The sequence below is a fragment of the Watersipora subatra genome, chromosome 5 (assembly GCF_963576615.1).
Source record: "Watersipora subatra chromosome 5, tzWatSuba1.1, whole genome shotgun sequence".
NCBI classification, from domain to species: Eukaryota; Metazoa; Bryozoa; class Gymnolaemata; order Cheilostomatida; family Watersiporidae; genus Watersipora; species Watersipora subatra.
In genome coordinates this window covers 34360394-34386120 of record NC_088712.1, presented here as the reverse complement: position 1 = coordinate 34386120, position 25727 = coordinate 34360394, and the positions used below count along the sequence as shown (strand labels likewise).

The 25727-nt window shown below is 37.2% G+C and overlaps 2 protein-coding genes and 1 long non-coding RNA gene across 3 annotated transcripts; all 3 read right to left on the bottom strand.

The window, feature by feature from the left end:
* Nucleotides 1-13756: 13756 nt before the first annotated feature.
* Nucleotides 13757-16654, bottom strand: LOC137396276 (uncharacterized). The gene is made up of 3 exons (XR_010978520.1): nt 16532-16654; nt 14466-14615; nt 13757-13922 (listed from the first exon to the last, which is right to left on the bottom strand). It is a non-coding gene; the product is annotated as an uncharacterized lncRNA (long non-coding RNA).
* Nucleotides 16655-21591: 4937 nt separating this feature from the next.
* LOC137397304 (streptococcal hemagglutinin-like) lies at nt 21592-23335 on the bottom strand. The gene is made up of 2 exons (XM_068083593.1): nt 22800-23335; nt 21592-21679 (listed from the first exon to the last, which is right to left on the bottom strand). The coding sequence occupies exons 1-2, from the start codon at nt 23333-23335 to the stop codon at nt 21592-21594; spliced, it is 624 nt and encodes a 207-aa protein (XP_067939694.1).
* Nucleotides 23336-24112: 777 nt separating this feature from the next.
* Nucleotides 24113-24745, bottom strand: LOC137397303 (uncharacterized). Its single transcript, XM_068083592.1, has one exon. The coding sequence runs from the start codon at nt 24743-24745 to the stop codon at nt 24113-24115; it is 633 nt and encodes a 210-aa protein (XP_067939693.1).
* Nucleotides 24746-25727: the final 982 nt, after the last annotated feature.

The following is a 25727-nucleotide window of genomic DNA, read 5'->3' as shown; positions in this document are numbered from 1 at the left end:
CTCTGTTGACCGCTGTAAACAGGACTGTAAATAGTGCGGTTGTATCATACACCTTCACAAACTGTGAGTGACTTATACCACATGAGCAGGAAATACAGGGCATGCCTTTGCTCTTTACAAGTTGAGGCAGTTTTGTCTACTCACCAGTTTTTATTCAGAATCATTATTGAAAGTAGGAGTTTATAGTCTGCAGAAGAGATTGTATAAATAGCAATGCTACTTCATCCCACATATGATATTAAATATTAAATAGGCAGCAGGTTACATGTTTAATGATTGCTGGCATATCTTTATCCGATACACCAGAAATAAGGTCTTGTTGTGTTTCTACTAACATATTACAATCCAGTTTTAGTCAGCTTTAGGCTGTAAACTGTCTTAAAATCTTGAGCTCTGTTGCAGAAATAGTTTCGATTTGCTAAACGAATAGTTATATCTCATGGGAAATCAGTTCTTATGTTCACTCATTTAAGTCTATTGGCAGTTGAATCAAACAAGTTGAAGAGGTTGTTGTGTTTCCTACTGATTGCCTCTATTACAGGCTTACTAAAGTATTGTTTCTCAGCTCTCTGCTATGAAAAAAAGCTTCTATGATTTTTCAGGGTCCATATTAATATGAAATCCTTTCAGGAATAAATTAAGAAAGTATATGGTTGATCGATGTTACTCCATGTATCCATGGCTGCCAAATGTCACCAACCATATCGGCTGCAAAATGTCATATGAAGAAGTCTCGAAAAAATTCTCCAGTGATAAACCGAATGATATGTAAGTTACCAGAGGCATGTGATGTACCAGAAGCACCAGACAAGTAATGTCTACATTTGTAAAGGTACGTTCACATTTTTACATGTCCAATGTGGACTATTTTATGTTAGGTCAACCTGCATACAATAACCAATAGAAAAGTTATATGTACAAATAGATGTATATTAAAGAGTTGTCTTCTCTTGTGTTAAGTATTTCCCAAGTAGAAATTACAGAGTTTACAGATTTTAAATAATTAGAATTAATAGAACAATTGGTCTGCAATGCTTCCTGTAGTTCTGTATAGTATTTTATTGCTCTGTATTATGAAAGAAAACCATCATTTTGATGGTTCTCCTCATAGATATAGTAAACCCTAGATTGGCCAATAGCTATCATTACAATGGAGCAAAAGTGAGGCACATAATTGGCTGTTGTTTTCAGTCGCAGTGATGTGCATTACAGCATCAGAGCGTTCAATAGAGCAATGAGTTTAGTAGTGAAAGCAAGCTTGACATACTAGTTTTTAAGTCATAAACAGAACAATAAGACCAAATTCTTAGCGAAATGTCATCAGAGGAGACTACAACACCCCAGGTATATCCTGAATTGCCCATAACAAGATAGAACTTGAACTCAAAACAAGAAGTTCTCAACAATATCATAAGCTATCTATGCCAATTAAAGACACCAAGCGGAAAGCTGCTGGTGGAAAGTAATAGGAAAACCTTCATCAGTGGTTTTGAGTCAGCAGCCAAATCTGTACATGGCATTGCTCAATATCTTTTCAGCAACTACCCTTACATCAACTACTTCCTAACCTTTAAAGGTTTACTTGCAACAAAATTCACATTACAGTTATTTGGTATCAAAAGATTCACCATGTCTCACTCAGTTGTGTTGTAGGTACAAAATATTTAGACGTGATTACAAACTCTAAAAAGCTAAAAGACGAACAGTTAATCGCCGATATCACGAAACTGTCGAAGATTAGAATTCATTTTTCAAAACGGCTCCAATGGGACGTAGCTGAACAAGATGGCTTCTGTTTACACTTTCATGCAACCTCATTCGTCGAAATGTTTTCACAAATATACTTCACGCATTCAATAAAACTATGTATATTGTCCTTAGGCATCTATTTCATCATCATTGTAATGCTGTCACTTTGAGCGGTGATATCTCAAAACCCACTGTAAAAATTCGTTTAATTTTTTAACCTTAACTCGAAGGAGTGCATATCATCCTCTGATAAACATGGCGAGCTTGTTGGCCACCTGTTATAGTCAAAAAATGCTGAAGAAATTATTCGCTCGGTTTGGCAGAAAGTATGGGTCACATGATCAGATTACGACTCGACGATTAGACCAAGCCGAAACAAAACTATAAACTAGTGAGCATCTATATTTGATGCGGGCTCTTCGGTAAAACCCGAAGTGTTTGTCATAAACTAGCTTTTTATTGGCCTTTCAATTCAGGTGAGAACATCTACGTTTCAAAACAATGACTAAATCGTTTGACTACGTCAGAGAAATAAGTTGATTCTAAGCTACGGCGGTTTCGTGATGGTGGCGATTATCTGTTCTATTTTGAGCTTTTAAGGGCTTGTAATCACTTTTCCACATATTTTGCACCTACAACGCAGCAGAATTAGACATGGTAAATCCTTTGATGCCAAATAACTATAATGTGAATTTTGTTGCAAGTCATCCTTTAAGATCAACCAGGATCACATTGAGATTCTGTTTTCCAAGATACGATCTAAGGGTGGCTATAACAATAACCCGAATGTGCAGTGCTTTAGATTAGATCTGCATTTCGAGCACTGCTCATAAAAGCAGATATTACACCAAGTCTTAATGCTAGCTGTATTGATCTAGATGTAATTGCTATATTAAAATCAGAATACACTATGCCGCTTCAAAGCAGGATTCTAGTTCGACCAACCTTAGACAAAAACTATCTCATTTAGCTATTTTCAGTCATGTCTAAAGGGTGTTTAGTACAGTGGTCCAGCTTAACTGCTTCTAAATATCATTTGATTTATTAGTTTGTTATTAGTTTAGTTTCTATTTGGTCACTCTTTGTATTATCAATGATATAGAAGCTTCTAAATTATCGGTATTATCCATCACCATGTGTGTAAGATTATTGTCTTTCTCATCCACAGTCAGTTTTATATATTTTCATTAAAATTTCCAGTCTCAGATGCACAAACTATGGAATAATTGTGCAGTTTTTAGTGCTAAGTCAATAGGAATTAATAGATCCGCTGATTCACTCTACACATCACCATGACGTTGTGTCATTCTATTTATAGGCCTCACTTAATTTGCTTATTTACATATCTAGGGTTTACTATATACATGTATATGGTTCTCCTAGTCAACATGCGATAGCCTGGCCCGCTGTGAAATGTGAGAAGGTGGGTTGGCTAGATTCTTTTATAAAGAGAGATAATAATAAAGAGCATTATTTGAAGTTAACTAAAATATAACAGTAAAATATTAGGTTGATACATACAATAGGTGACAGACTGACACATGCGCATGACATAGTACATGTGTCAGTCTGTCATGTACATGTGTCAGTCTGTCACGTATATGTGTCAGTCTGTCATGTACATGTGTCAGTCGGTCATGTACATGTGCCAGTCTGTCCTTTACATGTGTCAGTGTGTCATGTACATAAGTCAGTCTGTCATGTATATGTGTCAGTCTGTCATGTACACATGTCAGTCTGTCATGTACATGTGTCAGTCTGTCATGTACATGTGCCAGTCTGTCCTTTACATGTGTCAGTGTGTCATGTACATAAGTCAGTCTGCCATGTAGTTGTGTCAGTCTGTCATGTAAATGTGTCAGTCTGTCATGTACACGTGTCAGTCTGTCACATATATGTCTCAGTCTGTCATGTACATGTGTCAGTCGGTCATGTACATGTGCCAGTCTGCCATGTACATAAGTCAGTCTGTCATGTATATGTGTCAGTCTGTCATGTATATGTGCCAGTCTGCCATGTACACATGTCAGCCTGTCATGTACATGTGTCAGTCTGTCATGTACACATGTCAGTCTGTCATGTACATGTGTCAGTCTGTCATGTGCTTGTGACAGTCTGTCATGTACATGTGTCAGTGTGTCATGTACATGTGTCAGTCTGCCATGTGTACATGACAGACTGACACCTGCACATGACACACTGATACATGTGCATGACAGACTGACACATGCATAAGACATACTATGTTATGGAACTACACACAACATATATTATGTCTTACATAGACATAGTAATCTGACTCTTGCTCACAGGTCTGTTGATTATTCCAGAAATCTAAGATGGGTGACTCTCGGGTACCACTATGACTGGACTAAAAAGGTTAGCCATAACAGTTATCCATCACTTAGTGGGGGTTAATATACTCCACTGCTTGATAACATCTGTTAAATATTCCTATAATTTCTTAATATCAAAGAGGAAGGAAGAGGAAGTTATCAGGGTAGTTATTATATTGTTACTAGTATCCTGGCGGTCTAGTGTGTCATGATCCATCATCAGGTGTAATAGCTATCTACACAATGATTCTAAAATGCTAGACGGGCTGATTGGTCCTCCATGCTAAAAGTTCTGAGTTCGAATCCTGATGAAAGTTATCTTTTATTTCAATCTCGAACTTCAATTATTTCAACTGTACATTTCCACTCGCGTGTCTCTAAAATGCTGCAACATTAACAACCTCTTGCTATCAATTATTACTTAGTTAAGTTGCCTTCTACGTACTGTTTAGTACTTTATATAGAATTTGTTTTTTTACATGGTTATATATTTTGCATTTATTTTAATTTTATGTGTAGTAATTCACCGTATTTCATCAATGAGCCACTGTACGCTACTGCATTGTAAAACCATATATTAATAAGAGTGTTTTTGTCAGCAAATCAGATATCAGAATAACTTATCTTTGTATTTAGAGGTAACTAACTAGGTATGTAGAGGTTTGACTGTAATTAGGTATGTAGAGGTTTGACTGTAACTTCCTGTGTAAGAGTTTGACTGTACATCTTGTTCTACATTCCTTTAATACGTAGGAATGTTTTTGTCACATAACACCATCTCACCCTTTCATTGTCAGTTGGTTTTCTCATTATAGCTATAGCAGGCCATGTTTATTTATGGTTGGTGGGCAATCAAAGGCTCAGGTACAGACAGAAGCAGTATTTCTACAGGAGTCATGACGGGGTGTATTTATCAAGTTCCGTAATGCCAGAATGTCTTATCACGCTGCACCGAAAATACTGTCACATGACTCTCGCTATTTAAACTACACCCCAGCAGTTCCAGGTGATGTACATACAAGTAATATTCCTACACACTGTAAGAATTGTCATTTGAAAAGGAATTATGAGAACTCTCAGTGAGATAATTAAATTAGAATCTGAAATGTTTTCTGCAGATTTGATATCTCGATTCTCCGTCTATCTATCTAACTATCTGTCTCCGTTCAGACAGTTGATAGCAGGTGGCAGGCTGAATGTCAATGAAAGGCAGGTGTTTGAGGCAGTCATAGGTCCTGAAGACTATATCTGGCCAGAGAAAGATAACTACGTAGCTTTATGATATATCCGACTTTTTATTTTGTTTTAACATTTTTGTTCAAAAAACTTTAGTCCATCCTTTTTTTAGCACTCGTATTTGCTTTTTTAGCGAAGTATTTGGTACATGGGTTTAAATGTATTGTAACTATAGAATCTTAGAAATTGTGGAAAGTTCAGCTTGCTTGTTTAATAAGAGATTATCTTCCCTTGGTGACCCACCTATGCTTTTCATAATATTCTGTCACTCACACTGTTATTGACCCAAAACTACCATCATTTAAACCGGTGTAAGTAAATGGAAACCTCTAATGTAGATGCTGTGTGTTGACTATGATAGTTTGCTCTATGACTCTTGTGGTTCTTTCATTCTATTGAATTTTATATTAAAAGTGTTATAGAAATATTCCATGCATTACTCCATTTGTGTTTCAAACATGACATGTTTTAGATTTTGGAAGTTTTCTACTCATTAAATAGATGAAGGAACATAATTTCCTAGATTGAATGGTAGTCAGTTTGCATGTCATATTAGCATCTGACAGGAAATCCCTAATTGCTGAGCTGTCTGGGAGGAAGAGGCGTGTCCTGCAAGCAAATCACCACTTCCTGTTGTACTCCCTATACAACATCTGACATTTAGCAAATATATGTCCTTCATTTGAATGCTGTGTGACCTGAGGAGTCAGTCGATGAGACATCCTTGGTAAGGAGTGGTACTTGAGAACAATATGGTATGTGAAGATGGTACTGGTTTGTAGTTACTGTTCATATATGGTATTGAGTGTGTTATCTAAGAGGTAAAATATACTCCTGTCTTGTCTAATTATATTACTACCTCATCCTTTTAGGTTTCTGTCTGTCCACTAGAGATGCCCTGATCCTGGTATCTCTACCAGAACTAACTGTACAACACGGGTCTGGGTGAGTTAACTTTTAGTGACCAGAAGTATCTGGATTGTCTCTTGTATTCTGAATCAGGTATCTCTACCATAAACACTATCTTTGTCTATAGCTTCATCATTTCACAGGCTAAAGGAGGGCTTGTTCAATTTTGTTCACATGGTTATTCTGGTAGTACCAACTCATGCCAGCTAGACATGTGGACCTATGTGAATAGAGTAGCATTCTCTGTAACATGTTTATTAGCAGTTGATACCAGCCCTGACTGTCGTAAGGCCTGGCTACACACACCTACAAAATGTATCGTCTATGTAGTCAATATGTCGACAACATGTTGTTCAATGCATCGTTTCGAAATGAACATATTGGTCTACTTCGGCAGAAACAAAACTCAAGCGCCTGCGATTAGTAAAAATGGTTGATTATTACGATCTCGATTCTATTTCCAGCGCCTGTTTCATTTCAGTATTCTGGTTATTAAGTACGACTAAGTCACTGTCCCTGGTATGAATTTGGTCTCATCAAATATCGACTTTTTTAATGTCTACTTTTTTCCATGAGCAATATTTGTTTGACGTCGTTGACCTTATAAAATATGTCGGCCTAATTATTCCAATCAAATGAATATCTGGCAAATTATATTTGACAAATTCTATTTGAATTGTAACCCATATTATATCAATCTAATTTGTTTCATGGACAATGACTTAAAGTGTAACCTAACTATTATAAAAACTTCCATGTATATTTAATAATTGAGAGGGGCGTGCTATCATGGCAATCTAAACAGTGTACAGATTAGTGCTGGGCACGGGTAGTAATACTCGTTGAACTCGCGGGTTTATCTTCTCTCGAGTATCGGGTAATAGAGATTTCGGGTATTCCGGTCCTTCGGGTTCGGGTTTTGACTTTCAAGTTCGGGTTTTGGTACACGGATCCGTCGGGTAGTGTTAACAAAAACTCGGTCTATTGCACCCTGCGCTCTTAGTCTGGGACCACAGGGCATTTCTGTGTCATTTTTGCTAAGGAGGCATGACAATGGGGTTTAACGAGTCTTTAATTTATTAGATAGAATAAAATATATCATACATTATTTACTATGCCTACTAGAAATATTGTAGTCAAGCAGTGATTACTTTTCATTAAAAGGTGAGAAATAATACTTACATCAAATTTTATTTGCGCAATTAGCCAAATCGGCTTCGTAAACAAATCTATGCCATTTTTAATACGGCGTGTGTTCGCTATCACCGATAACACATAGGTCCTTAGTCTGTTTCCGCTATCGCCTTGTTAGAAACAGCTATCAGCGTTGATAGTAGCAGTGAAAATTTAATAACTCTGTTTAAATTGATTACCACAGCTAGCTATTATGGATTACATAATTCATTATAACCAAGTTTTACTAAGCCAACAAGCCTTACTAACGGAAAAAGCCGATAATGTAAAGTTTTTTATGATATTTCGAGCACCATCTACAAAAAGTCAGAGAGGTACATAGAACATGCTTAAGTATTAAGCTACCATAGACCCTATCTTCTGCCACCTGTTGACACGAAAATGCCCTGTAGACCCAGACTATCTTGATTGTTTAACAATCCACCTGTTAACGCTGCGAGTACGAATGTCAGTCAATGAAAACTGTGAAAAATGATAAATAAATTGAAAAGAAATATAATTGCTTTGTAAATTTGAAGATATATCTGTTTAGAAAATTTAAACATAAAATCCATATCAACAAACCCGATACCCGAAAAACCCGTAGGCAAAAAAATACCCGAGCCTAGCACTACTAGCTACCCGATACTCGAAAAACCCGAACAGAAGGGGGCGGGTCTAAACCCGTTGACCAAGAAGTACTCGTGCCCAGCACTAGTACAGATAGAGAGACGAGGCTCTGAACTTTGGCAAGGTGCCAATATAGTCCATAGCGTTGGGGATTGTTTTGCTCTGGTTGCATATTTCTTGAAGGTTCTCTGGTCTGATTACTAGAGTTGGTAATTTTCATTTAGGAAACTTTCAAGATGTATATTTTTTTTAAATTTATGAAATATGCATTAACTAATTAAAGTTATGCTCTCCTACAAAGTGAGCGGATAAAAATTATAGATAATTAATAATTTAATAAGTTAATAACGACAACACTTCAAAATCACTGCTAAACTGAGGCTTCTAGTCACAGCCGGTCTGCACAGAAGTGTCGCCAAATTTTCTTGAACAAGTAATGCCACCAGAGACGTGACCATCACCTCTGCCATTGCCCGGCTGAGGAGCACCACCGCAGACCCTCGCTGTCTCTACGGCGACCTCGATGGCAGTAAAGATGCACAGGCTCTGTTGATAATCTACAAGTAGAATATCACAATATTACTAGCATCTTATTAATAATAGAATATTTACATATTTAATAAAATATAATAATACGCTGCAAAGTAACTGGTATATTATATTTAATAATATCTCTGTGACATTATTATCCTAATATGGCTGCCTCTAACACCAGAGTAATATGTCTGCACTACCAGGTGAAATATTTACCACAGAAAAATCCGGCTTTTCATGTTTACAAGCGCTTATGTGACAAACGTATTACAAGTGTATGCCTATTTTGCTTTCAAAGGTTTTTAGTTCATCCTATTTGGTATATGGTACACACTGTAAAACCTGTAATAGAACACCATGGTGCTCTATTTTTCAACGCTTCTAATATTAGTTTCGGTCATTTAGAGGTGGGGTTCAATTAGAGGCTGGCTGTGTATTTGTCAAGTGGCTCGTCAGAATTTTGGAAAGATAAATTTAACCCTTTTACGGGTGAAGTGAATGTTGCCTATATTTTACCCCATTTTTTGGTGGAGCAATATTAAACATTATGGATGTAATAAATCTGGTATCTTACCTCCAACTTGTCAAAGATCTCTTAATAAATATGTATTGGAAAACTGAGAAATATCTCTACCAGTTGATATCTATTGCTTGCATTTAACCTGTGATGATCTTAGAGCCTGTGTATTGCTTTGCAATTTGTTTGAGCTTTCACTTTTTCTTTCATTCTAAATTTGAAGACATATTTTTATTTTATATCTATATTTACCAATGTTGCATTAAATTTCATTACAATCATTGATATGCTTGCTACAATTTGCAGTCAAAACTAGCTTTTTGTGGGCCATAGAAGAAGTGTGACGAGCGTCGATCAATTGTAAGATCAGATGACCGCAATGATACTATCAAATAATATGCTATAAATCTGCAAATTTATAAGTTATATAATGAAAATCCATCAAATGCTATAAATATATATATTCATGATCAAGTGACATAAATGAACCATACTTATATTACATGCAGACACAAAAATTAATGTTTTTAAAACAAAAATACTTTTATTGCTTGCTAAGATAGCTGTGTTCTGATCGTCGCTTTTGATAGCACGAACATCTTTTGATTGTCCAATACCTTCCACAATTTTATCTGACCTCAACTCTTCTTCTGCATTACTAAAATAGTTGATATTAGCATCCAAACAATTGTTGGCAGAGCAAAACCTTTACATGTTGCATTTAGCACAAATGCAACACATAAGTTTTGATCGCTAAATGTAACCTTTGGCCTATTACTTGCAAACCCTTTTTTAAATACGTACATTGAAGTAATCAGACCGCGTTAAATAAGGAACTACTATTAGCCTGAGACAGTTACATTGTATTAATTATTCTTATGGTGTTGCTTCCAAAGTTCATTTACACCGCCGTAAATTTAAACCGTTTTTTATATGTGCTCTCCCAAGTATCAAGATCTCGTTAAACAAGGAACTACTATTAGCCTAAGACAGTTATTAGTAATTTTTATGGTGTTACTTTCAAAGTTTTAACAGAAAAAAGCAAAAAGCTTTGGAGATGAACAATGAGAGAATTGGTTGTTATCAATGTAAACGATTCATTATTAATATGATTTTGTGGACACTTTTCTTCTGACCACTTGATACTATCGGTTAATAAAGATTAAAGATAGTCAAAGTGGCAGTCAAATAGAGGTGGCATTTAAATAGAGGTGGCGTTCAATTAGAGGTTTTACGGATACGTGAGTTTAAATGCCTTGTAACTATGGAATCATGTTCAATCAGAGGTTATCTTCCATTGGCGACCCCCTATACTTTTCATAATGTTTTGTCAGCCACACTGTTTTTGACCGGAAACTATCATCATCATTTAAACCAGTGTAAGTACTTGGAAACCTCTAATGTAGATACTGTGTGTTCACTATGATAGCTTGCTGTAAGACTCTTGAGGTCATTTCATTCTATTGAATTTTATATAAGTGTTGCTATGGAAATATACATAGAGCTTTTTTTTCTAGGCATTACTCTATTTGTTTAGATTTTGGAAGTTTGCTACTCATTAAATAGATAAAGGAACATAATTTCCTAGATTGAATGGTAGTCAGTTTGCATGTCATATTAGCATCTGACAGGAAATCCCTAATTGCTGAGCTGTCTGGGAGGAAGACGCATGTCCTGCTGCTAGCAAATCACTACTTCCTGTTGTACTCCCTATACAACATCTGACATATAGCAAATATATGTCCTTCACTTGAATGCTGTGTGACCTAAGGAGTCAGTCGATGAGACATCTTTGGTAAGGAGTGGTACTTGAGAACAATATGGTATGTGAAGATGGTACTGGTTTGTAGGTATTGTTCATACATGGTATTGAGTGTGTTATCTAAGAGGTAAAATATACTCCTGTCTTGTTTAGTTATATATTACTACCTCATCCTATTAGGTTTCTGTGTGTCCACTAGAGATGCCCTGATCCTGGTATCTCTACCAGAACTAACCGTACAACACAAGGGGTCTGGGTGAGTTAACCTTTAGTGACCAGAGGTATCTGGATTGTCTCTTGTATTCTGAATCAGGTATCTCTAACATAAACACTATCTTTGTCTATAGCTTCATCATTTCACAGGCTAAAGGAGGGCTTGTTCACTTTTGTTCACATGGTTATTCTGGTAGTACCAACTCATGCCAGCTAGACATGTGGGCCAATGTGATTAGAATAGCATTCTCTGTAACATGTTTATTAGCAGTTGATACCAGCCCTTACTGACGTAAGGCCTGGCTACATACACCTACACAATGTGTCGTTTATGTAGCCAATGTCGACGATGTGTTGTTCGATGCATCGTTTCGAAATGAACATATTGGTCTACCTCGGCAGAAATAAAGCTCAAGCGCCTGCGATTAGTTAAAATGGTTGATTATTACGATCTCGATTTCATTTCCAGCGCCTGTTTCATTTCAGTATTCTGGTTATTAAGTACGACTAAGTCACTGTCTCCAGCATAAATTTGGTCTCTCATCAAATATCGACTTTCTTAGCGTCCACTTTGTCCCATGAGCAATATTTTTGCGACATGGTTGACCTTATAAGATATTTTAGCCTATTTATTCCGATCAAATGAATATCTTGCAAATATAGTATATTTGACAGATTTTATTTGTATTGTAACCCATATTTTATAAATCCAATTTGTGTCATGGACAGTGACTCAAAGTGTAACCTAACTATTATAAAAACTTCCATGTATATTTAATAATTGAGAGGGGCGTGCTATCATGGCAATCTAAACAGTGTACAGATAGATGGACCTGAGGCTCTGGCATTATAATCGATAGTGTTGAGGATTGTTGACACACTGCCAGAGCTTAATTCTGTGTGCTGAAGATGTTTTGCTCTGGTTGCATATTTCTTGAAGGCTCTCCAGTCTGATTAAGTTGGTAATTTTCATTTAGGAAACTTTCAAGATGTATATTTTCTTTCAAATTTGTGAAATATGTATTAACTAATTCAAGTTATGCTCTCCTACAAAATGAGCAGATAAAATTATAGATAGTTAATAATTTAATAAGTTAATAACAGAGCACTTCAGGACCACAGTCTGATAAACTGAGGCCCCTCCTAGTTTTCACAGAGGTGTCACCAAATATCCTTGAACAAGTAATGCCACCAGAGACGTGACCCTCACCCCTGCCATTGCCTCGATGGCAGTAAAGAAGCACAGGCTAAAGTAATAGCCTCTGTTGATAATCTACAAGTAGAATATCACAATATTACTAGCATCTTATTCATAATAAACTAGTTACATATTAAAATATAATACGCTGCAAAGTAACTGGTATAATATATTTAATAATATCCTGTGACATTATTATCCTAATATGGCTGCCTCTAACACCAGAGTAATATGTCTGCAGTACCAGGTGAAATATTTACTTCAGAAAAGCTCTTATTAAACTCTACAATAATCTATAAATAACCATAAAATTAAAATCACACTTCAGTATTGAATCCTCTTCTCAACTAAATACTGATATTTTGGAATACTGACTTGTTCAAAACTTTCAAATCATAGATTATAAAATGTATGCTAATTACACATATTAAAATAATCAATTACCTTTCCATGTTATGGAGTGATATTGAATATACATAGTATCATCTCATTCCAACCAGGTATGGCTAGTTGATCTCCTCTCTAGCTGATCTGACCAGTGTCAGCACTAGGTATCTGGTCATAGTTAAACTCATGGAGTTTCTCACCTAAAATAGTTGATAGAAAACTAGTGAGTAATTAGAATAATCATAATTATAATAGACTAACTACTGTATGCTAAACTTTCACCATGTCAATTATATAATGTAAAATTATATGTTATCTCTCTACGACTAAGCTTTTATAAACTATATATAATTCACACGCTAGCAAAATGTTTAATGTGTTTCTTTATAGTCACCACTAATGTAGAACTCAGGGCAAAGTGTAATGCATATGTAATCATAGACCTAAGTGTTTCCTGTTCACTTCACCTACGCTCACTCAATCATACATACATGTAGATGTTCTTCACGACCTTTTTCAACTTTCTGTATTCAAGCATCACAGGCTTTTTCCATTTTTTCTAGATGGTTCCAAGAATTCTTGTCAGCTTCTTGAAGTTCTCCCGTCTTTTGAGCAGCTTTTGCGACAAGACCTTTTAGCTCAGATGTAATCTTGTCAGCGATTGCTGTCAGCACAGCATAGCTGTGGCTGGTAGTCTGATCTACATATATAAATATATAAGTAGTGTAGTATTGACTTTCCATAATGGTGGACTAACTTGACTAACATGTCTAAATATAAAAGGACTTTACAGTATGACTTGAGAAGTTTTGGTGTAGGACAACATCCGCTATGTACTAGAACAAGGTTAATGCTGACTCCTGTGAATAGTTGTTGATTTTATAGTCAGCGGATGCTGATTGGTCAGTTAAACTAACAGCTGCTATATATTGTTCCATATAAGTTAGTCTTTCATTAAATTAAATTTATTACTTTAGATATTAATAATAGAGAATGATATGCATATACAAACTTTTAAAGTATTTAGTGAAAAGTTCAGATGTCAAAAACAAACTATAGAGTGATCCTTGTTACTTTGTATTCTGAAGTCTCACCTGAACATTCTCCTTCTGTTCGGTCACAAATGTTACAAATAAACTTTTTGCATTTCTCACAGGCTTTTATTAGACGTTCACTCTTGTGATGTTTGCAGAAAGACTTTTGATATTTCCCTGCAGTCTGCTTAAACTCTTTCGTAGATATGAGCTTGTGAACTTTTCAGACAAACTTTTCATGCAGCTGCAAAATTGACATGTAATCGCATCACTTTATGAAATAAAGAATGGATAAACGAACCAGTCAATAATGAGCAAGCTTTGAATTAGTGACTCATCAATCTTTCCTAGGCTACTCCTATGCTAGTCAATTACTGAATCAAGAAATGCTTGGGTTAATTTTAAAAGCTATTGCAGGTGGCTGCTTTTATGGCACTCTGCCAAGAAACAATGACAAGTCTTCTGACAGTCCTAATATAAAGGTTGATTGACAGAATAAACTTTTACAGCACCAAGTATCAGGTTTTGTCAACACTTTCAGGTCTTAAAAATAAACAGAAAGATCGCAATCTTTCCAAAATATTGACAGAAAACGGTTACTATGCTACATCCATTTATTAAATTATTATACACATGTAATAAAATCACTTGATTTTTAGAATATATTGTCTAAAAATTGTTCGTTCAAAATCCTCTACGGAAACTCTGAATATTTACCTCAATGTGTGACTATTATTGCTGAAAGTTATTAAACAGTATTCAGGGGTTTATATAGATGACATCATACCCAAAGGTCATCATTGCAAAGTTTGTCTTCACAGAAATGGAAGCTGTATTGTTACACTCCAGTTTATCACAGGTCACTGCTGTTGGATGATCCGACACATGAAAGGATGCTATTGGCAGACTCTCAATGTCAAGCTTCCTGTCCACAGCGCTGAATATATATTAAGTCTAATTTTAGAATGTATCAAACTGGTTAGTTCTACCTAAATACCAACTATTGTATATAAGTAGGTGTATATTCAGTGTATAGTCATGAGATATGAAAGTATTATACACTGTAATATATTCTGATAAACCAGCGGGTTTACTTCCAAAATATAATTAGAAATCATTGTTTTACGAGAGTAAAATTACCTCCAGCTCTAACAGACCAATAAGTAGAGAGTCTTTGCCTACATTCACCTACACTCAGCAGGGGTGTCAAACTCATTTTCACCGAGGGCCACATCAGCGTAATGGCTGGCCTCAAAGGGCCAGATGTAACTTATAATTGTAACGAAATGTAATCGAATTATGTAAAATAACTTTAACTAGTCTTTGATAATAAATAACTCTGACTTTATTACTTAAAGCTGCAAACAGAACAATTGCACAGCAAAACATGCAGAACACTTTTTTTTGAAAACATCAGAAAAATTACACAATACCCATTAACACAGGCATACTTTCAGTAAAATCAAAAATTCTGAGCTGCTAAGAACATGAATTTGTTTGCATACACATTAAACCTGCAAACACTAAATAATTGCAACACAAAGTCAATGTAAGCAGCAAAAAACAAAAAATTATTTGCTATTTGCTGAAACAAAGTTAGACTTGCACCAAAAAAATTGCAAAATATACAGTTTGACTGAAATTACTTATTTATTACATACAATACAAAGTTATGAATATTATTCATGCATATACAGACAGTCATGAACATGAAAATCACGAAACTATCCCTTCGAATTTTTCCTCGCAAGTATTATCCTTCAAAGCATAGCAAATCTACATCCCAATATAACTCAAATAAACTGTCATAAACATGTTTCAAATAATAAAAATATGTTCAGTAACTCTGTTCTTGACTTTTCAGATTTCAAGGGCAGCTCTAAGAACCAATATGATCCTATCAAGATTGAATGATAACTTTAGTCTGACTACGGCTGACAGCCTAAAGTGCATTTTTATTCGAGCATAACGATTCAAACTGACAAAATTAAAAGTGAGTAAAAACTTTGAGACATTAAAAATAATGTTTTGATTTGATTTATGCAGTCTTTCACTGTCTTACCCCTTCTAAATCTGCATATTTACTTCTGGAGTTGAAAAAGAATTGATCGCGAACGATAAATTTGACCGCGACGATTGATGACCGTGATGATAAATTGGCCGCGACGATTTTCAGTTTAGCTAGATGTCGAAATGGTAGTATTGTAGTTATAGCTTTTGCGAGAGAGATCATTGAGGCATATTTGATTAGCCAGAAAATTATCTTTCCGACTTTTCTTGTCTTTATTTATTAATTCTTTGCTTTTCTTTCAAAATATTCTTATTTAATTACCAAATAATGATACAAGGAATAGATCAATTTCGGCGGCAAGATAACTCGCGTTGGGGTGCCTAACAACGTTATAAATACGGGAGTTGACTCCATCTCGTTCGAATCAGTGTCGTATAGTGTCCTTATACGACACTGGTACGATTACGAATGAGTAATTATGCTCTCGTGGGCCACATAAAATGACGTGGCGGGTCACATGTGGCCCACGGGCCCCCCGCGGGCCATGTGTTTCACACCTGTGACCTAGAGTGTACTTGTACCTGTAAACTTCCTGATGACAGTCTTTAGCTGATGTAATTACAGATAACCTCAGCTACTTGATAGAATTGTCTCTCCTTTCCTACTACTATATTGTTAGACTTTAACATAAATATAGTAAAAGAGATGAAGTAGGTCTATGTTATAATATATTCTATTGATTATGATGACTCAGTTTCAAACAATACATAGTTACTATAGCTAGTCAGATGATAATAAATATCTTAAAATAAATACAATATGAATAATAAGGCTGCACTTACTCGTAGGTTTCACATCTAACACTTTTATGTATCTTGTACTTCGTCTCCAAACACTGGGTGCAGTTGACATGACCACAAGGTAAAACTTGAGGTACCATCAGTTCTGGTGAACATTCCTCTCCTTCATCAGACTTTTGAGGTGACGCCATCTTAGGAGCTTGTGATAGTGGCTGGTCTCATCTGCAGCTTGCCTTGCACTACGGATGTTATACGTGATTGTCTGATGCTCTTTACATTTGTATGAAGGATGTTTAGTCAGTATTGTTACTACTATTGACATAAGTTACATAAAGCCATAAGTGAACACCTTGAACAGAGAAGGGCACTGGTATGGATACCTCTATGAACTTGCATGTGGTCTATTTGAGAATTATGGGAATACTGACCAACATGTTTTTATAATCGTCTAGCCTTTGTTTACCATTCTTAACAGAGTATTTCAGAGAGCTTAAATTAAAGCCTTGAACAGAGAAGGGCACTGGTATGGATACCTCTATGAACTTGCACTTGGTCTATTTGAGAATTATGGGAATACTGATCAACATGTTTTTATAATCGTCTAGTCTTTGTTTACCATTCTTAACAGAGTATTTCAGGGAGCTTAAGTTAAAGCCTTGAACAGAAAAGGGCACTGCTATGGATACGTCTATGAACTTGCACTTGGTCTATTTGAGAATTATGGGAATACTGATCAACATGTTTTTATAATCGTCTAGTCTTTGTTAACCATTCTTAACAGAGTATTTCAAAGAGCTTAAGTTAAAGCCTTGAACAGAGAAGGGCACTGGTATGGATACCTCTATGAACTTGCACTTGGTCTATTTGAGAATTATGGGAATACTGATCAACATGTTTTTATAATCGTCTAGCCTTTGTTTACCATTCTTAACAGAGTATTTCAGAGAGCTTAAATTAAAGCCTTGAACAGAAAAGGGCAGTGCTATGGATACGTCTATGAACATGCACTTGGTCTATTTGAGAACTATGGGAATACTGATCAACATGTTTTCATAATCGTCTAGCCTTTGTTTACCATTCTTAACAGAGTATTTCAGAGAGCTTAAGTTAAAGCCTTGAACAGAAAAGGGCAGTGCTATGGATACGTCTATGAACTTGCACTTGGTCTATTTGAGAACTATGGGAATACTGATCAACATGTTTTCATAATCGTCTAGCCTTTGTTTACCATTCTTAACAGAGTATTTCAGAGAGCTTAAGTTAAAGCCTTGAACAGAAAAGGGCACTGCTATGGATACCTCTATGAACTTGCACTTGGTCTATTTGAGAATTATGGGAATACTGATCAACATGTTTTTATAATCGTCTAGTCTTTGTTTACCATTCTTAACAGAGTATTTCAGAGAGCTTAAATTAAAGCCTTGAACAGAAAAGGGCAGTGCTATGGATACCTCTATGAACTTGCACTTGGTCTATTGGAGAATTATGGGAATACTGATCAACATGTTTTCATAATCGTCTAGCCTTTGTTTACCATTCTTAACAGAGTATTTCAGAGAGCTTAAGTTAAAGCCTTGAACAAAGAAGGGCACTGGTATGGATACCTCTATGAACTTGCACTTGGTCTATTGGAGAATTATGGGAATACTGATCAACATGTTTTTATAATCGTCTAGTCTTTGTTTACCATTCTTAACAGAGTATTTCAGAGAGCTTAAGTTAAAGCCTTGAACAGAGAAGGGCACTGGTATGGATACCTCTATGAACTTGCACTTGGTCTATTTGAGAATTATGGGAATACTGATCAACATGTTTTTATAATCGTCTAGTCTTTGTTTACCATTCTTAACAGAGTATTTCAGAGAGCTTAAATTAAAGCCTTGAACAGAAAAGGGCACTGGTATGGATACCTCTATGAACTTGCACTTGGTCTATTTGAGAACTATGGGAATACTGATCAACATGTTTTCATAATCGTCTAGCCTTTGTTTACCATTCTTAACAGAGTATTTCAGAGAGCTTAAGTTAAAGCCTTGAACAAAGAAGGGCACTGGTATGGATACCTCTATGAACTTGCACTTGGTCTATTGGAGAATTATGGGAATACTGATCAACATGTTTTCATAATCGTCTAGTCTTTGTTTACCATTCTTAACAGAGTATTTCAGAGAGCTTAAGTTAAAGCCTTGAACAGAGAAGGGCACTGGTATGGATACCTCTATGAACTTGCACTTGGTCTATTTGAGAATTATGGGAATACTGATCAACATGTTTTTATAATCGTCTAGTCTTTGTTTACCATTCTTAACAGAGTATTTCAGAGAGCTTAAGTTAAAGCCTTGAACAGAAAAGGGCACTGGTATGGATACCTCTATGAACTTGCACTTGGTCTATTTGAGAATTATGGGAATACTGATCAACATGTTTTTATAATCGTCTAGCCTTTGTTTACCATTCTTAACAGAGTATTTCAGAGAGCTTAAGTTAAAGCCTTGAACAGAGAAGGGCACTGCTATGGATACCTCTATGAACTTGCACTTGGTCTATTTGAGAATTATGGGAATACTGATCAACATGTTTTTATAATCGTCTAGCCTTCGTTTACCATTCTTAACTGAGTATTTCAGAGAGCTAAAGTTAAAGCCTTGAACAGAAAAGGGCACTGGTATGGATACCTCTATGGACTTGCACTTGGTCTATTTGAGAATTATGGGAATACTGATCAACATGTTTTTATAATCGTCTAGCCTTCGTTTACCATTCTTAACAGAGTATTTCAGAGAGCTTAAATTAAAGCCTTGAACAGAAAAGGGCACTGGTATGGATACCTCTATGAACTTGCACTTGGTCTATTTGAGAATTATGGGAATACTGATCAACATGTTTTTATAATCGTCTAGTCTTTGTTTACCATTCTTAACAGAGTATTTCAGAGAGCTTAAGTTAAAGCCTTGAACAGAAAAGGGCACTGGTATGGATACCTCTATGGACTTGCACTTGGTCTATTTGAGAATTATGGGAATACTGATCAACATGTTTTTATAATCGTCTAGCCTTCGTTTACCATTCTTAACTGAGTATTTCAGAGAGCTTAAGTTAAAGCCTTGAACAGAAAAGGGCACTGGTATGGATACCTCTATGAACTTGCACTTGGTCTATTTGAGAATTATGGGAATACTGATCAACATGTTTTTATAATCGTCTAGCCTTCGTTTACCATTCTTAACTGAGTATTTCAGAGAGCTTAAGTTAAAGCCTTGAACAGAAAAGGGCACTGGTATGGATACCTCTATGAACTTGCACTTGGTCTATTTGAGAATTATGGGAATACTGATCAACATGTTTTTATAATCGTCTAGCCTTTGTTTACCATTCTTAACAGAGTATTTCAGAGAGCTTAAATTAAAGCCTTGAACAGAAAAGGGCACTGGTATGGATACGTCTATGAACTTGCACTTGATCTATTTGAGAATTATGGGAATACTGATCAACATGTTTTTATAATCGTCTAGTCTTTGTTTACCATTCTTAACAGAGTATTTCAGAGAGCTTAAGTTAAAGCCTTGAACAGAAAAGGGCACTGGTATGGATACGTCTATGAACTTGCACTTGGTCTATTTGAGAATTATGGGAATACTGATCAACATGTTTTTATAATCGTCTAGTCTTTGTTTACCATTCTTAACAGAGTATTTCAGAGAGCTTAAGTTAAAGCCTTGAACAAAGAAGGGCACTGCTATGGATACCTCTATGAACTTGCACTTGGTCTATTTGAGAATTATGGGAATACTGATCAACATGTTTTTATAATCGTCTAGTCTTTGTTTACCATTCTTAACAGAGTATTTCAAAGAGCTTAAGTTAAAGCCTTGAACAGATAAGGGCAGTGGTATGGATACCTCTATGAACTTGCACTTGGTCTATTTGAGAATTATCAGAATACTGTTCAACATGTTTTTATAATCGTCTAGCCTTTGTTTACCATTCCTAACAGAGTATTTCAGAGAGCTTAAGTTAAAGCCTTGAACAGAAAAGGGCAGTGCTATGGATACGTCTATGAACTTGCACTTGGTCTATTTGAGAATTATGGGAATACTGATCAACATGTTTTTATAATCGTCTAGCCTTTGTTTACCATTCTTAACAGAGTATTTCAGGGAGCTTAAGTTAAAGCCTTGAACAGAAAAGGGCACTGCTATGGATACGTCTATGAACTTGCACTTGGTCTATTTGAGAATTATGGGAATACTGATCAACATGTTTTTATAATCGTCTAGCCTTTGTTTACCATTCTTAACAGAGTATTTCAGGGAGCTTAAGTTAAAGCCTTGAACAGAAAAGGGCACTGCTATGGATACGTCTATGAACTTGCACTTGGTCTATTTGAGAATTATGGGAATACTGATCAACATGTTTTTATAATCGTCTAGCCTTTGTTTACCATTCCTAACAGAGTATTTCAGAGAGCTTAAGTTAAAGCCTTGAACAGAAAAGGGCACTGGTATGGATACCTCTATGAACTTGCACTTGGTCTATTTGAGAATTATGGGAATACTGATCAACATGTTTTTATAATCGTCTAGCCTTTGTTTACCATTCTTAACAGAGTATTTCAGGGAGCTTAAGTTAAAGCCTTGAACAGAAAAGGGCACTGCTATGGATACGTCTATGAACTTGCACTTGGTCTATTTGAGAATTATGGGAATACTGATCAACATGTTTTTATAATCGTCTAGCCTTTGTTTACCATTCTTAACAGAGTATTTCAGGGAGCTTAAGTTAAAGCCTTGAACAGAAAAGGGCACTGCTATGGATACGTCTATGAACTTGCACTTGGTCTATTTGAGAATTATGGGAATACTGATCAACATGTTTTTATAATCGTCTAGCCTTTGTTTACCATTCTTAACAGAGTATTTCAGGGAGCTTAAGTTAAAGCCTTGAACAAAGAAGGGCACTGCTACAGTTACCCCATCCTCATATCTCAAATTTTTCATATGTTGGGACACTTGCATGTCGAGGTATGACTGTACTTAACTATTCCACCATAGTCTACTATTCTGCCTTATAAATACTGACTTTCAGTTGAATGATGTAAAACATTATCGGCCATTATCCCCTTCAGAGCTGAACATTTGTTGTCTCAGCAAGTTCATGTGGTCAGCTATAACCGTGATATCATGTGACCAGCTATGACCATAATATCATGTGACCAGCTATGACCATGATAATAGTACGCATTAAGCTTGTATGTTGAGGTGTGACCGTACATATCTACTAGCTAAGTTGACTGTCAGAAGATACAACCTGATCAAATGCTATCAGTATCTACTCATGTCTAGTAAGTGACATACAATACATACCTCCTAAACAACAAGTTATAAAGTACATCATGGTGGTTATAGGAAGGTGAAGACGGTCTGTGATATCAAACAGTACCTACAGCTCTTCTGATCTACAATGTAAATACAAATATAGTGCTAGTATTTAAATGTGACATACAATATACAATTTAATTAAAAAGTAAAAGGTTTTAGAATTAAAAAAATTTCTAAACGACTTTCACTATTAACGAGTCAGTTGCTTTGTCTCAGCCAAATATACATTAACTGAGCAAAAACAAGGTTGGGTAGCCAGGCACCCAACTGTTGCTACAACATAATACAAGGATCATGGGCTAGATACTATTTAGTTAAGTTTGACTACAGGATTAATCCATCAGGATTTCCCAATGACTACAAACTCACTGAATGACCAGAGAGAGCACTGGTTCTCTATTCAAATATGTGATTAACAGACACATGATCATGATATCTTGTGACTAGCTGCCAATGATATATTGTGACTAGCTGACCGTGATATCTTGTGATTAGCTGACCGTGATATCTTGTGATTAGCTGCCCGTGATATCTTGTGACTAGCTGACCGTGATATCTTGTGACTAGCTGACCGTGATATCTTGTGACTAGCTGACCGTGATATCTTGTGACTAGCTGACCGTGATATCTTGTGACTAGCTGACCGTGATATCTTGTGACTAGCTGACCGTGATATCTTGTGACTAGCTGACCGTGATATCTTGTGACTAGCTGACCGTGATATCTTGTGACTAGCTGACCGTGATATCTTGTGACTAGCTGACCGTGATATCTTGTGACTAGCTGACCGTGATATCTTGTGACTAGCTGACCGTGATATCTTGTGACTAGCTGACCGTGATATCTTGTGACTAGCTGACCGTGATATCTTGTGACTAGCTGACCGTGATATCTTGTGACTAGCTGACCGTGATATCTTGTGACTAGCTGACCGTGATATCTTGTGACTAGCTGACCGTGATATCTTGTGACTAGCTGACCGTGATATCTTGTGACTAGCTGACCGTGATATCTTGAGACTAGCTGACCGTGATATCTTGAGACTAGCTGACCGTGATATCTTGAGACTAGCTGACCGTGATATCTTGAGACTAGCTGACCGTGATATATTGAGACTAGCTGACCGTGATATCTTGAGACTAGCTGACCGTGATATCTTGAGACTAGCTGACCGTGACATCTTGAGACTAGCTGACCGTGACATCTTGAGACTAGCTGACCGTGACATCTTGTGACTAGCTGACCGTGACATCTTGAGACTAGCTGACCGTGACATCTTGAGACTAGCTGACCGTGACATCTTGTGACTAGCTGACCGTGACATCTTGTGACTAGCTGACCGTGACATCTTGTGACTAGCTGACCGTGACATCATGTGACTAGCTGACCGTGACATCTTGTGACTAGCTGACCGTGACATCTTGTGACTAGCTGACCGTGACATCTTGTGACTAGCTGACCGTGACATCTTGTGACTAGCTGACCGTGACATCTTGTGACTAGCTGACCGTGACATCTTGTGACTAGCTGACCGTGACATCTTGTGACTAGCTGACCGTGACACCTTGTGACTAGCTGACCGTGACATCTTGTGACGAGCTGACCGTGACATCTTGTGACTAGCTGACCGTGACATCTTGTGACTAGCTACCCGTGATATCTTGTGACTAGCTACCCGTGATATCTTGTGACTAGCTACCCGTGATATCTTGTGACTAGCTACCCGTGATATCTTGTGACTAGCTACCCGTGATATCTTGTGACTAGCTGACCGTGATATCTTGTGACTAGCTGCCCACGATATCATGTGACTAGCTGACCATGATATCTTGTGATTAGCTGATCACGATATCATGTGACTAGCTGATCACGACATCATGTGACTAGCTACCCACGATATATTGTGACTAGCTGATCATGATATCATGTGACTAGCTGTTGTATTCTTGTAAAGAATTGAAGCCTGAAGTAGTGTAGATTGTAATGTAGTTTATTCACTGACGGAAACACGCAACTTGAACTGAAGATGTTGTGGGTATTTATATGGAACCAAAAGTAGCTTTATAAATATTAGCTTAGTATATGGTAAAAATACAATAGAGCGCTATATGGCTATCTTGCTTCAGATGTAAACAGGATTGTTATAAGCAAAAGGATTACTATAGCCATAAACTATTATCTCATAATTGTCACAATCCCTTATAGCTCAATAGCCATAACACCTCCTTCCTAGCCATTGGTACATCTATGTAGTCTGGCGGTCTGCTAGTCTTTTAGATCGTCGGGGGTTTTCTGGTCCATATTCTCCTCCTGTTGGTATCCTGGAGTTTTTCCATGGTTGACGGCTATTGGTAACCTCTGAATGGCTTGGTGATACATGTGGCTCAGCCCCAGTACCATCTTGTTGCTTTTCACCATATGCTGGCTCCGAATCTTCCTCTACTTCATAGCGGGGTAGCAGCTGCTCAATGTGTCGCCTCCATGTTGGTCCTCGGGGAATCACCTTGACATTTACATTTCGGGCTCCGAACACTTTGGTGACAATGGCTGGAACCCAACGAGGACCTTTATCCCGTCGAGGCCCGCAATAGAGAGCATAGCAAGGGCTGTCAATTGTGTAGGTGTAGATCTTTGCGATAGTAGTTTTAGGTTCAGGTTCCTCATTCTTGTCAGTTTCCTTGCTTTGTTGTCCTTGGGCCTGATGTGCCGGTGAGGGCAGAAGAACATCGATTTTGCAGCGTATTTGCTGTCCATTCAGTAGCTCACTCGGTGAATATCCTCCTGTCAGTGGCGTACGCCGGTAATGCATGAGGAATTCTGTTAGTGCGAGCTTGGGTGGTAACTCCGATTTCTTCAGAGCTTGTTTGAATGACTGCATCAGCCGTTCTGCCGCTCCGTTTGTAGCGGGGTGGTAAGGTGCTCCGGTTAGGTGGACTATTCCACGGTCTCTGCACCATCTCTGGAACTCGACTTGAAGGTGGTGGCAATGTCCGACACTATAGTGTGAGGATAGCCAAAATGTGCAAAGTCTTGTTCCAGTAGCTCTGTGGTTGTCTTAGTGGATGTTGACGTGGTTGGGTGAATGCATAGATATTTAGAATACGCATCCACCACTACCAGCCAGTTTGAACCCAGAAAGTTGATTGCGTGGTCGATATGTATGCGACTCCATGGTTTTTCTGGTAGCATCCACGGATGGCTAGGAGGCTTAGCTGGTTGGTTCTGATGTTCGGCGCAGGAGGTGCATTGCTTACATGCTTCCATGATGCCAGCCTCAATCCTCGGCCAATACACAGCAGATCGTGCCAGCTGCTTCATGCGTTGCATGCCAAAATGTCCTAGATGAAGTATCTGTAGAACTTGTGGTTGAAGGGTGAGCGGTATGACAACTCTCGATCCGTATAATAAACAACCATCGGAAATGGAGAGTGATCCAGCAATCTTCTTGAAACATGGTACCTTGTAATCCGCGTGGTGAACTTGGTCTTCCGCTTCGGAGTTTGTTTCTTCGATTGCTTTAGGCCATCCTTCTCTGGTGTAGCGAATGATAGTAGACAGAATAGGATCTTTCTAAGTCTCTTTATGTAGCACTCCTGGATCTGTCGGTTTTAGTTGCTGACCAATGGTGCGTATCGTGCAGACTGTGTCCATATCTTCGCCATCTTCCTCCTCATCAAAATGGTGATCAGGTTCAACAGGGAGACGACTAAGCACATCTGCATTGCCGTGTTAGTTGGTATTCCTGTATTCGATGGTGTATTCGTATCGACTAAGCTGTAGAGCCCATCGAGCCAATCTGTTGGCCGCTAATGCTGGCGTTTCTTTAGTCGGCCCGAACAATGCTGACAATGGTCGATGAT

Coding starts and splice junctions, on each gene's coding strand:
- LOC137397304 (XM_068083593.1), bottom strand. CDS start 23,335: ATGTCACGGTCAGCTAGTCACAAGATGTCACGGTCAGCTAGTCACAAG. Junction 21,680..22,799: donor GCTAGTCACAAGATATCACG/GTCAGCTAGTCA, acceptor TTATGGTCATAG/CTGGTCACATGATATCACGG.
- LOC137397303 (XM_068083592.1), bottom strand. CDS start 24,745: ATGCAGTCATTCAAACAAGCTCTGAAGAAATCGGAGTTACCACCCAAG.